The sequence below is a fragment of the Biomphalaria glabrata genome, chromosome 7 (genome assembly GCF_947242115.1).
Source record: "Biomphalaria glabrata chromosome 7, xgBioGlab47.1, whole genome shotgun sequence".
NCBI classification, from domain to species: domain Eukaryota; kingdom Metazoa; phylum Mollusca; class Gastropoda; family Planorbidae; genus Biomphalaria; species Biomphalaria glabrata.
The window spans coordinates 24,689,247-24,703,044 of record NC_074717.1 but is presented as its reverse complement, the minus strand read 5'-3'; the positions used below and the strand labels follow the sequence as shown (position 1 = coordinate 24,703,044).

At 36.4% G+C, this 13,798-nt stretch overlaps 1 protein-coding gene across 1 annotated transcript; it reads right to left on the bottom strand.

The window, feature by feature from the left end:
• Positions 1 to 532: 532 nt before the first annotated feature.
• LOC106051039 (cytochrome P450 3A24-like) lies at positions 533 to 13,357 on the bottom strand. Its single transcript, XM_056034449.1, has 7 exons — positions 13,257 to 13,357; positions 11,062 to 11,257; positions 6,647 to 6,883; positions 5,369 to 5,669; positions 3,910 to 4,096; positions 3,480 to 3,637; positions 533 to 1,884 (listed from the first exon to the last, which is right to left on the bottom strand). Exons 2-7 carry the CDS (start codon positions 11,220 to 11,222, stop codon positions 1,366 to 1,368), a joined length of 1,563 nt encoding a protein of 520 aa, XP_055890424.1. The 5' UTR covers positions 11,223 to 11,257; positions 13,257 to 13,357; the 3' UTR covers positions 533 to 1,365.
• Between the last annotated feature and the right edge of the window lie 441 nt (positions 13,358 to 13,798).

The following is a 13,798-nucleotide window of genomic DNA, read 5'->3' as shown; positions in this document are numbered from 1 at the left end:
ATGTGTTGTGATGCCGGGGATTTCACTTGAATTAAAATAGTTGAATAAATGACGATCTATGAAGCACAATAAAAGATTCTTTGTAAAAACACAACTCTGGAACTTTATTTAAATATAAAACGTTAGTACAGCTTATGTACAATTTGCAGATCAACACGTATAAATAACATTACAAAGGCTTTAAATCAGAGCTCTTAGAAACGTGACTATCTACTAGGAGATTCTTTTATCGACTGGCCTTCTTTTTCCCTCGTCAATTCTCTGGCGCTAACTCTTTTAAAAAAATGTCTTTATTTATTTTCAAATCAACCAATAGATTTGCAACATCATAATTACGTCTTGGGTAAAACCTGAGGTGCTGTCAAGGATTTAGATTTGTGGGGTAATTCCTGAGGCTCAGTCAAGGGTTTATATTTCTATTTACACTCAAGCTTTTAAATGTGAAATGTACAAATAATTTTGTAATGGCAATCTGTGACAGTGCAACTTACAATGGCTTGAAATGTAAGAATACAACAGAAAAACAAATGTAAAAATTTGCAAAACTTTTAATGAATAAATAACTTAATACAAAATACAGCGAAGAAAAACATATTTCGCGATTTATCAAGAACCTTGAATGTACTCAATCAAATTGAGGACAAATTTCGCTATTTAGTCCTGTGCGAGGCCCCCTCCAATCGGAGGCCATAGGTGGATGCCTAGTGTGCCTATGCCAAAGGCCAGACCTGTTGTAACCTTATTATATATTTATAGTTTGGAAAGATAAGCCACACGGTCTCCATTTCAATACAATCACTTGATGTGCACAAACAAAACAGATTTTTAAAAAAAATGTGAAACACATTTTAAATATTACTAAAAATCTATGCTTTGAACTCAATCGTTCTGGTTTCAATACATGCCTGCAATTCCATAAGATTTAGCAAAATATGAGCACGAAATTAGGAAAGTAGATATACTCTCTTCACGTAGAAACAGAAACATTAGACCAGAGAAAGAGAGAGGAGACAGAGAGAGCAAGAGAGACAGAGAGAGAGGAGCGAGAGAGGAGACAAAGAGAGAGAGGAGACAGAGAGAGAGAGGAGAGAGAGAGGAGACACAGAGAGAGACAGAGAGAGCAGGATGATGGACTTTAAGGTCCAGTGATGTGCACTAAGAGTTGGCTGCTGCTGCTTCAGAAGAGATGGGTCAGTATTTCGTCTAGACACAGTCCATGGTCATCAAGCAGCTATAAACATCATGTATGTCTTTGGTACATTCATCATATTACGTCTTACCTACAGCCTTATATTAAAAAAAAAACTACAAGTTCTTCGTACATATATGATAAAGGCTTAATAGATAAATATTTGACTTGCCTTTTTAACGTCTTGATTTGACTGACAACCTCATAGGATTCTTTGTAAAGATAAAACCATTGAAAAGTATCTCAATCTCTCCGTCAGGTGTGGGTTCAGTTCTTTCATTCAGCTCAAACTTCACTTTCCTCAAGACATGAACCAAACAATATTTCAACTCTATGTAAGCTAATCTCATTCCTATACACTGGCGAGGTCCATAACCAAAAGGCATAAAGGTCATCGGGTCACGTTGGGCAACATTCTCTTCAGTGAATCTATCGGGATCGAATTTTTCAGGGTCGGGATAGTGTTTGGGATCTCTCATCACCATGTCTAAGGGTATGATCACGCCTGCACCTTTCGGTATGGTGATGTTGCCGTACTTTCTGGTCTCGGCTGCACGTCGGGTCATGATTGGTGCGGGAGGATACAGTCGTAGAGTTTCGTTGATGACCTGTTCCATGTACTTTAATTGTTGAATTTCTTCATACGAAGGTAGATCAGATTTGACGATGTTCTGTATTTCTTGGTAAACCTTTTCCTATGAAATAAAAGTGTCTCACAGAATTTAGTTATTGCAATGAAATATGTAGTGATTATTTGAATCTATTTTCTCGTGTGAATGATCACAATGCAACAAATGTCTTAGAAATGTCTACTTATAATGCCCTGTCTTCGAGCCTTGAAGTAGAGAATGTACAGTTTGACGTGACTATGGACTTCTAGGTAGACACATTGAATGACCAGAAGAAATAAGGAACATTGGGAATGTTTTTCTTCATCAGAAATATGTCTCACATTTTTGGTGTTGTGTTGAGTAGCTGGTTAAAGGGTTCACGGCTACTGATACCTACATTGAATCGAGTCTAATTGTTTAACTATATGAGTGTGTTTGTGAGTTTTTGTCCTAAGTTATGGCTTCCTGGTGGTGTGGTTTGCTGTTTGCACATGTCATCACGATGATCCTGAGGTCAAACCCTATCACCTTCCATCGATAGCTGTCTTGCAGGCGGTATGGACTATGAAAAACAAAAAAAGTAATAATCTCCAAGTCTGAAGGAATGGTCGTAAAGTATAAAATAACCCCCAACATTTTTAGCGGCCCCCGAAAGGGCAAAAGACGCTATAAGCTTTGTGTGAAACGTCTGTCCGTTCTTTCTGAAAATATTGAAGCCTGCCTGGGTGGACCACTTCGGGGGCCGATTTTGAGTTTGTGTTTCCACACAAACTGTCTTTGCAACCTTGTTTTTATTAAGATGCGAAACAGAATGTTATGGAGTGTTATAGAATGTTATAGAGTGTTGTGGGCTGTTATAGAATGCTATAGAGCTAGATCCATACTCTGAAGCTACGAATTAAGAATGATCAGAAAGACTTTTAAACAATTGGGCATGTGGGAGGAAGCTAATTTGAACTAAGGGAGACTGAGATAACAACGTTTCCTTTCAAGAGGCGAGTCCCGCTCTAAACTAAGCAATTATTGATTGTTCCCATCTCTTTAGTCGCCACTAAGGTGTAGGTATCAAATTTAAATATCTTATCTTTCAATGTGTAAAACTTGGCCTAAAACAGGTACACAATGTTAACTCCGTTTGTTTGACTGTTTCTTACAAAGCTTTTCTTTTGATGATGGTTACTTTTCCCTAGCTTCGATCTTTAACAAAGAGACCGAAACGCAAAAATGTTAGAACCGTAAAGGCTGTAAAAACACAAAAGCTTTTTCAAATTAGTAGATATTCATAATTTTGGTGACAAGAATTTTGGTATGAAAGATTTTGAATTTTATTACTCCACTGAGATAGACCAAATATACCTTCTAATTATGTCTTTGTTTTGGAAAGAATTAGTCATAAGATTGTTGTTTGTTTTCTAAGCGAATGAAACGTTCTGTTGGACATTGTCTATAGTTGTTATCAAAGCGTAAAGCAAAGTTTGAAAAAAGAAATCAGGTTACATCTCTGAGACGTTTCGGTTGACGACATATCTCATGGATGACTGGCCTTGTTCGCTTCTTCATTTTTTTTCCAAGCAAGTAGCCAAGACCTTTCGATCGTCCAACCAAAGTGACAGATGTAAGGTACACTTTCTCTAGTATTACTACAAACTATAAATGGAAGAACAATATAAGTTACGTACATCAATGTCCGGATGTCTGGCCAGGTTGTAACAACACATCTGTAACGTGGTGGCTGTTGTGTCGAAACCAGCAAAAATGATGAACATAGACTGTCCAAGTAACTCTTCCTCAGACATTGTCTTGGGTAAGGTATCCCAGGAGTCATTGTTTGGTGTACCTGAACCATTAAATACATCTTTCAAAGTAACGATTGATTTTTCTTTTACTTTTTAATAAATTGAAAACAAATAATGACTTTTAAGATTAAATAAATAAAATCATTTTACTTTTAGCTAAAATAACTTTTAATTTAGGACTACAAACATAGATTTGATCATTTTTACTTTCAGATAACATAATGGAGTTTATCTTTTTATTTTTCCAGCTAAAATAAGAGATAGATCATGTCTTCCTTTAAGCTCCAAACAAAGAGTTTTGATCGTATCTTACCATCAGACTCTTTCATCTCTTTATCTCCAGCGTCTTTGGCAGAGATCAAGTTTTGGAAAAGGTCAGTGTAAGGTCTCTGCCAATCACGTGACAACTGTTTCCTGTCTTCTACAGTCCGATGTAGAATAGCCTGGAAGTACTCATCTGCTTCTTTACTGACGCTATCAAAGAAAAACACTTTACATTTCTGTGAGGGATGAAACAAATATACGATCGTTTAAATTTCTACATATCTAGATGTAAATTATATGGCATTTTGATTATGATTTCTATCTTTTATGTGAAGTGACTTCTTTAAAAAAAAAAAAAAACTACATTTAAGACCTTTTGGTATTATTATATTTTTATAACACTTGTTATTGTCATTTCTTAAAAGCAATAATTGTATATAAAATGATTTTAATATAATGTTGTCAGCATAAGTAGATGTGTATTGCCTTGAACTATTTCTTTTGTGTAAGTTATATGTAATTGTAGATTTAAACATTTATGCCATTCATGTAAGCAATCTTTTCAGGTCTTTACCGTTACATTGGTGTAAGGTGTAATTGTAATTTTTGTGTAATCTTACTTTTTCTGTCATCTTAAATTGTATTTCATCTTTTTTTTTCTTTTTTTTTTCCGTATCTTTTTATTGCCTTTCTTTTGGTTATCCTGTTGAGCATTATTACATTTTGGGTTATGTTACAAAAGTAGCTGACTGGTCAATCGCTTGGCTCCAGAACCAAGAGATGTAACATAAAAATTGGGTGCAAGTGTGAAGCCTTTTGTCTTTTCTTACTTTTCTAGTATTCTTACTTTTTTTCATATTCTTACTTTTCTTATATTCTTACTTTTCTTGTATTCTTACTTTTCTAGTATTCTTACTTTTCTTGTATTCTTACTTTTCTTGTATTCTTACTTTTCTAGTATTCTTACTTTTCTTGTATTCTTACTTTTCTCATATTCTAATTTTTCTCGTATTCTTACTATTCTCGTATTCTTACTTTTCTTGTATTCGTACTTTTCTTGTATCCTTACTTTTCTCGTATTCTTACTTTTCTTGTATTCTTACTTTCTCGTATTCTTACTTTTTTGTATTATTACTTTTCTTGTATTCTTACTTTTCTTGTATTCTTACTTTTTTCATATTCTAATTTTTCTCATATTCTTACTATTCTCGTATTCATACTTTTCTCATATTCTTACTTTTCTCGTATTCTTACTTTTCTTTTCTTACTTTTCTTGCATTGTTACTTTTCTTGTATTCTTACTTTTCTCATATTCTTACTTTTCTTGTATTCTTACTTTTCTTGTATTCTTACTTTTCTTGTATTCTTACTTTTCTTGTATTCTTACTTCTCTCGTATTCCTACTTTTCTAGTATTCTTACTGTTCTCATATTTTTACTTTTCTTGTATTCTTAAGTTTTTTTTGTATTCTTACGTTTCGTGTATTCTTACTTTCCCTAAACTCTTACCTTAACAAGAAACAGATGTAACAGTCTCCACTGTAAAATGATCAACATCAAAAAATTTCGTATCCTGCCAGGAATGACAAATATTTTCTTGGTGAACTTAGTGAACTCGTCATCCTCTGTCTTGCCAAGACAGTCTGTCTTAAGACTGAAAGCTGTTCTGGCGATGACCTCTCCCGTGAATTGACCCATAATGTGTTTGATATTGAGAAGGTTATCTTTCTGGGCGTAACTGTCCAGCAGATTGGCCAGTTTGACACCAGACTCGTTGATTAAGTCTGTAACACGCTTCAACTTCCCAGTGCTGAAGACAAAGACAAATCCTATTTCAATTTACCTTGAAAGAAATATTGGAAAGATTTCTTTGCTTGGTGTTAGGTCACTTGAGCTCAAGAGGTCTTCATCCGTGGGGCTGCAAAATCGTGCGTCTGAAGGTGTGAAGAAGGACGTGGGAGCTTTGAAAAACTCGTGTCTTGCTACTCAATTTAAGATCGCCGTTTCGGCGCATCGGACCGAGACCAATCGCCATAGAGGACCTGAACACTGACTTGCAACGTCGCAACCTGTGGGCAGTTTAAACCAATAGCACGTTCCAACGTCACAACGAGGGAACGAGCTATTGGTCTCCAATCCTCACGGGTTGTGACGTCACAGGTCAGAGTTGAGGCCTACTATACAGATTGACTCGATCGAACTCAATCCACACTAGACGGTTCTCAATCCTATGACAACAAGTAATGAACCTATTAGAAATCAAATAGATCAAAGTCTAGAGCATCTCAACACGGCTGGGCTACATCCCGTCCAATATGACCGTCCAGTCGTTAAGCCCATTTAAAGAATCTAGGAGGCCAAAGTATTATTCAAACTTTTAGTCCAGAATCTTACAGGAAAGAGGACAAGTGGATAGGCCAGAATCTTATAGGAATTTGGACAGGTAGAAGAGCAAGAAAATATTTAAGTCTTTTATCGAATAATTGTCAGGATGAAACGGCGATCGATTGAAACTGCTGCAGGGTTTTTAAAACTTGATAGATGAGGATAATGATGATTTATGCTTAACACTTTTCCCCGGGTTTTTATTTCATTTTATATTTTTTTTACTAATACTTGCATCATAAATTAGCCAACTGAAAAAGAGTTTCTATATTCTATTGTATAGTTCAGTATTCTTCCTTAAGACACTTGTAGCACATATTGATACGTGTGTATTTAAGTTTGTTTTTTAAGGCGATTCAGTTAGAACTAAGTTTAGAACTAGTCAATATTACACTTAAATACCTAAAAGAAGGCGTGATCACGTGACGTACTCGCTTCCAGTCTTGTCCACCCAGAAAGAAGACACCTTTCTCCACTGGAGAGTTAGAGGCTATGATCGCAGCACGGTCAACGAAATTGTTGAAGTCTTTGACCATCACTTGTTTGAGGATGTTCAGGTCACGTGTCAGTAATAACATCTCACTCATGTGAAACCCCACTGTATCACCTTCTTCATTGATAAGTTTATTAATAGATTGTCTGAAAAGGATGATTAGAAGATAAGATTTAAAAACATGCTAAATTTTAAGTATGTCAATATAATTGGAGTAAGACAAGACAAAATAACATTTAAAAAGAAACCTCCGTGACGACAATAGGAGAGTCCGGAAGTACTCCTACTGAAACACATAAAAGAACGAAGAAACACAGTGAAGAGAATTTTTTTTAAATTTATCTTCAAAATCGATTCCATAAAACAATGATCTAGTGACAAACAAATTTTCGCATAAAATACAAAGATCTTCTGCAAATTATACGATTCCATAGGGAACTTTGACTTACAAATAATAATATTAAACAAAATAAATATGAAGAAGAATGAAAATACCGACGACCAATTACAACTGACCAATGAACAATGAATGAGATAGCCAGCTTTCCTTTTTGTTGACCTCCTTTAGTAGTAGAACGACTAAAGTTCCCCTCGTTTTTCATACGATTTTCCTCCATCCATCGGACTGACCAGCGCAGTTGGCGTTGATTTTAAAGATGCTGGGAAGACCGAGCAAGTATTTCATTGTTATCTCTCTTGCCATTTCCAAGATCATTTAGCTAGCTGCCTGTCGTGCGGTATGGGGACTTCTCGATGGTCCGGGGTTAATACCATACCCGCTCCCATCCCTCGTCGTTCTGCGGGAGGTTGGAACTAGAAATTAAATTATATTCAGCTCTGAAGAAACATCCAAAACATGAAAAACATTTTACATTTAAAAAAAAAACATAATTGAAAATGGTTGATATCCAGAGAAATCAATTGATTAAATCATTAATATACCTACAATAAGATGACAAAATATAGACATTGATCGCTAGATCTAAAAGGTAGAAAATCTTTGCATCAGTCAATGAATGGTAATGAAACTTGGTAGGCACTCCAGCGTGTAAACAGTGAGAGCCTAGTCTAGAGTAGAAGACTACACAGTGAGAGCCTAGTCTAGAGTAGAAGACTACACAGTGAGAGCCTAGTCCAGGGGTCGGCAACCTGCGGATCGCGAGCCACATGCGGCTCTTTGGATGTGAAGCTGCGGCTCTTTAGTTCCATACGCAAATACTATTTATTTTATCGAATCATTTTTTAAAGAAGTTCAGAATTTTTTAACGAAGATTAGGCGCCGATTCGATCTCTCAGCCACTTGTACACGCTTTTCACCACACCCCTCCCCCATTACACTCGTCAACACTGTTGTCAGTCTGCCGTCTTCGGATGTTTCTATGTAGGTTTTAATTTGCTTTCGACGCAAGACAGATTGGCATCTTAACCACGTGCTTTGACTGTGACGTATAGTTTATTGTTTAAAGTAAATGAGTTGGAAGCGAATTATCTTCTCAAAGTTAGAAGCAATTTACAAGTATTGCTAATCCGGCAAGCTTTGCGGTACCACTAGAAATTGCACAAAAAGACAAACCATTTACAGAAGGTATGTCTAAGACTGCTTCTTGCTTGCATCTGAAGAACTATTTCGTGATTTCAGAAACAAAACAGAAATCATGAAAAAAAAATAAACAAAAAGATTTACCAATATTCGCTGAAACAGTACAAAATAGAAGAGCTAAAATGTCTTCAAATATAACTTATTTGCAGGTGGAAGATATTCAACTACTTTGTTCTTCCGTATCACTTGCTATAGATGAGTCTTGCGACATAAAGACACGGCACAAGTTGTCTTTTTTTTGTAAGGTATATGTCGTTCCTAGGATAGCTACCGCTCTCGTGACAAACTAGAGGGGACGATAGAGCGAATGCTTTTAATAAAAATCATTTAAATAGCAACTGATAGAGCCAGAAGTATGACATTAAAAATAAAGGGGCAACAACGATTCGTCGGAGCAAAATAAATCAAGAAATTCTTATGTTTATGCCCAAAATGATTCCGACCGAAATAGATGAGGTCATGAATTTGGTAATCAAGACTGTTAACAGCATCTGGTCAAAAGCACTCTACCACTTAAACAAAATGGAGACTCAGTATTCCGACCTCCTTCTTTCCAAAAAAGTGCTATGACTTTCCAAAGGTAAGGTAATGAAACGTTTTGCTTTATGCTTGAATGAAATAATACATTTCTAAATGATAAAGGCATATATCACACCGAATTAGAGAACGCCAAATAGTTGCAAAAATTTAATTTTATGATTGATATAACAACGAAAACTAAAAACTAAAAACAGCGAAAATTAAATGAGCTGAATCTAAAACTGCAAGGAAAGGAAAACGCAACCTATGTTTTTGTAGAGGAAATGGTTTGTTTTGAAGAAAAATTAATTCTTTTTGCAGAAGATAGTCAGAGCGGTCAATTGCTTCATTTTGAATGTCTAAAGCAGCATCGCGATAAAATCAGAGCCACTTTGGACACGAATTACTTCAGCACAGTTATAAGAAAACTCAAAGATGAATTTGTTGACAGATTTAAGCAGTTCAAAACCAACAAAACCTTTCTAGCATTCCGAGTACACCAAATCAACACAAATAGTAACGAAATCCACAATGATTCATTTGTAATTGATACAGGATTACAGAGTTGAAAGCAAGTTGGAAGAGTTGAAGGTCCAGAAATGTAAGTACGTAAGGCAACAAAAGTGGACAGCTTCAAAAAGGAATGCCGTGAGTTGATTCGACACATGGAATAATTTCCCAGATTGCTACAGTGAGGTGAAGATGTTGGCATTTAAAGTTATGACTATCTTTGGATCGACATAGTCGTGCGAGCAAGCGTTCTCTTGCATAAATATAATTAAAAGTAAAGTAAGAAGCCAACTAACAAATGAAAATTTAGAGTTGTGTTTGAAACTAAAAATAACAAGTTATGAGCGAAATGTATCCTAACTTTCTAAAACCATACAAAGCCAACGCTCCCACTGAATTTGTTTGCTCGATTGTTTGTTAGTGAAGTACAAGTAAATGTTTAATTTCTTTAGTTGTTACCAAAATTTTAACAAATTATTATATATATATATATTATCTAATTTGTTGTGGCAAACACTACTCAGATATGAATTCGTTACTTTTTTTTTATTAAAAAAAGTTCATTGTTGGAGAACTATTTATAGTTGGCAAGAAAAAAACTTTGTGGCTCTTTAAAAACTTAAAAATTTTGTAAATTGTAATTTTTGGCTCTTTTGACTCAAAAGGTTGCCAACCCCTGGCCTAGTCTAGAGTAGAAGACTACAGTGAGAGCCTAGTCTAGAGTAGAAGACTAAGTGAGAGCCTAGTCTAGAGTAGAAGACTACACAGTGAAAGCCTAGTCTAGAGTAGAAGACTAAGTGAGAGCCTAGTCTAGAGTAGAAGACTACACAGTGAAAGCCTAGTCTAGAGTAGAAGACTACACAGTGAGAGCCTAGTCTAGAGTAGAAGACTGAGTGAGAGCCCAGTCTAGATTAGAAGACTACACAGTGAAAGCCCAGTCTAGAGTAGAAGACTAGACAGTGAGAGCCCAGTCTAGAGTAGAAGACTACACACTGAGAGCCCAGTCTAGAGTAGAAGACTAGACAGTGAGAGCCTAGTCTCGAGTAGAAGACTACACAGTGAGAGCCCAGTCTAGAGTAGAAGACTACACAGTGAGAGCCTAGTCTAGAGTAGAAGACTAAGTGAGAGCCCAGTCTAGAGTAGAAGACTACACAGTGAAAGCCCAGTCTAGAGTAGAAGACTACACACTGAGAGCCTAGTCTAGAGTAGAAGACTAAGTGAGAGCCTAGTCTAGAGTAGAAGACTACACAGTGAAAGCCTAGTCTAGAGTAGAAGACTACACAGTGAGAGCCTAGTCTAGAGTAGAAGACTACACAGTGAGAGCCTAGTCTAGAGTAGAAGACTACACAGTGAAAGCCCAGTCTAGAGTAGAAGACTACACACTGAGAGCCTAGTCTAGAGTAGAAGACTAAGTGAGAGCCTAGTCTAGAGTAGAAGACTACACAGTGAAAGCCTAGTCTAGAGTAGAAGACTACACAGTGAAAGCCCAGTCTAGAGTAGAAGACTACACAGTGAGAGTCTAGTCTAGAGTAGAAGACTACACAGTGAGAGCCTAGTCTAGAGTAGAAGACTACACAGTGAAAGCCCAGTCTAGAGTAGAAGACTACACATTGAGAGCTAGATAGATAGATAGATAGATAGATAGATAGAGAGATAGAGAGATAGAGAGATAGATAGAACATGATTTGTACTTACTTAAAGTCATGTATCATTATCCTGGTCAGACTGACCTGCTTGACGCCATACAACTTCCAATTGTCTTTTGTCCACACCTGTTTGTACAAGTAGTATACAACTAGTCCAACGACTGACGCAGACAAGTAATAGGTCAGACTACTGCCACTTCTAGTTTCCATTCCAAACAGATTTGTGTATTTGTATCTTTTACAGCCTGTACGTTAACAGTAAAAGGTTGTATTTTGTAGTATAGACAGACATAGAGATGATACATATAGCATCAATTAGGTTTGTGGGTGTATACAACTCTTGTGAATTGGAAGGTACATTTACGTTCGGCGCGCTTTTTAAATCTGGCCATATGCTATAAGAAACTATTAATCGAAATATTAGCTTTATTGAAAACACGTAGCGAATATTAGCTTACAATTTTTTTATTAGTAAGGTTTAAGAGCTTTTTTTTGACATTTTGTCGTTTTATAAATAATATGTTGACAAATATTCTTTCATTACAAAACCAGGTGTTTGATTGATTAAAAAAAGCATGTTGATTTAACATATTATTACGATCTTCTCTATCAGGCCTTCTGCAAACACTGCCTAACAGCACAACACATCTAAAACATCAACTTGACAACAAGAGCTTCAATAAACAAGGTGGCGGTTTATTTACAATTACATCAACAACAGCCAATAAACACAATTGGCTACGGTAACTTCAAATGCTTTGCTACACTACAGAACTGCCTAACTAATCACAAGTCTCTCTAGCTCGTACAGCTACATTTTCGAGGACTCACTTCGTAGCACACAGTCCTTTCTGCTTGCTGTCCTGGACTCTACTGTCCTTTCTAACACACTGTCTCTCGTCTGTAAAGGCTTTGTGGTCACATGACCATAACATTGGTCATATTGCGTGCATTAGTAGTAATGTCCCTTGTTCACCAGCCCTTGACCTGTGTGATTGGCCTGAATCATGTGTGTCAGTAGGCCGCACAAACATTAACCCTTTCAGTCCGCCACTAGGGTTATAGCAATATTCATTATGGTATTGATGCTGATTGGCTAGAAGTGTTATTATTGTTAAACACTGAACAGCTCTCTATTATTGAATTTTTTTCTAATTTATTATTTACTTTGAAATAGTGACACGTGATTCTTTGATGTTACGGAGTGAGTCTGAGTGTGGGGAAGCTAAGATACAATATAGACTAGTTAAGATGCTACAGACTCAGATGCTACAGACTCAGATGCTACAGACTCAGATGCTACAGACTCAGATGCTACAGACTCAGATGCTACAGACTCAGATGCTACAGACTCAGATGCTACAGACTAAGATGCTACATACTAAGATGCTACAGACTCAGATGATACAGACTCAGATAATACAGACTCAGATGATACAGACTCAGATGCTACAGACTTAGATGCTATTGCTGTTGTCAGGCCTACAAGAAGAGTAGATGAGTGACAAAAAAAAGGTGACATGTTAGATTGTAGAACAACGAGACTAGAATAGTGTGTGACTTGAGAGATGTGTTGGAACTTCTTTTAACATCTTATGATTCTATTTTTACAATGTCTGTCTGTATGTATGTTAAAAAGTTTGATCACATTTTTCTCCTATTTGCCACTCTCGGACCAAGTTAAAAACTTCGCACAATTATTCATTGAACCTGACAAGCCATGAAAAATTTTAAAAAATTAACAATTAGTCAATTAATTGTTAGTGATTAATCATTTAGTTTGATTTTGAAATAAGGGGAATAAATGCTACTTAATGAGTGATGTAGGTCTATATAAGGATTTAGTCATTCGTTTAGTACTAACTAATTAATTCTGTTTGATGTAACAGAACGAGACCTATACGATGTACTTTCCTATAAATAGCAGTAATTTGCGGTTCTTTCCCTTAGATAAGCTTTGCTTTTTAAAAAAGTATTCTTTTTTATTGTGTATATTTCTACACGCTTAGTAAAAGCATGTAAATGTTTATAATTAAATGGATTTTTATTTGTTCTATATGAAATAATTAAGAATCTTTATTCCAATGTGTGTGTGTGACTTTGCAACTAGTAGGCTAGATGAGCTGTGTGTAGCCACAACCCAAGAGTACTAGAACGAGAGTTGAAACAATTGAAGCGAGACAGAGATCTAAGTTGCCTGACTCATAGAAATGAGCACTTCATAGTACCACAACGGACACTTACCTTAATGTCGCGGTGACTTGTATGAAAGTTCTAAGAAACACTTCACACTAGGCCTACCATGGATTGAATGTGTTAGCACGTTGTCGTAAGTACATCAGAGTCAATACCTGTATCGAGGGGAAAGTTCCACTTATTGTGAAATACCTGGCTTAAATGTTGAAATCCTATCAACTCTTTATCAGTTCTGAACTTTGGCCTACTAACCTAGTTGTTTTAAGGCTACCACTTGAGCCACCTAAGTCTAATATTAGAATGAAACGTTGCTACGTTACAGACTTTGTTTACAACTTCATTGCTAGCCCATGATCCTCTAAGTTCCCTCTCCACACAGGTCAACCACTCCTAATGACTCCCATCACGAGAACGTCATGACTGTGGGCTCCCTCTCTGTTGGGAATTATAGGCTTGAGCCGTCCCCTACTGTCACTGTTAGGTAGGCCTACTGATCCATATAGGCTTGAGCCATCCCCTACTGTCACTGTTAGGTAGGCCTACTGATCCATATAGCAGTGTTTCTCAAACTTTTTTGTCTGGCGGCACAG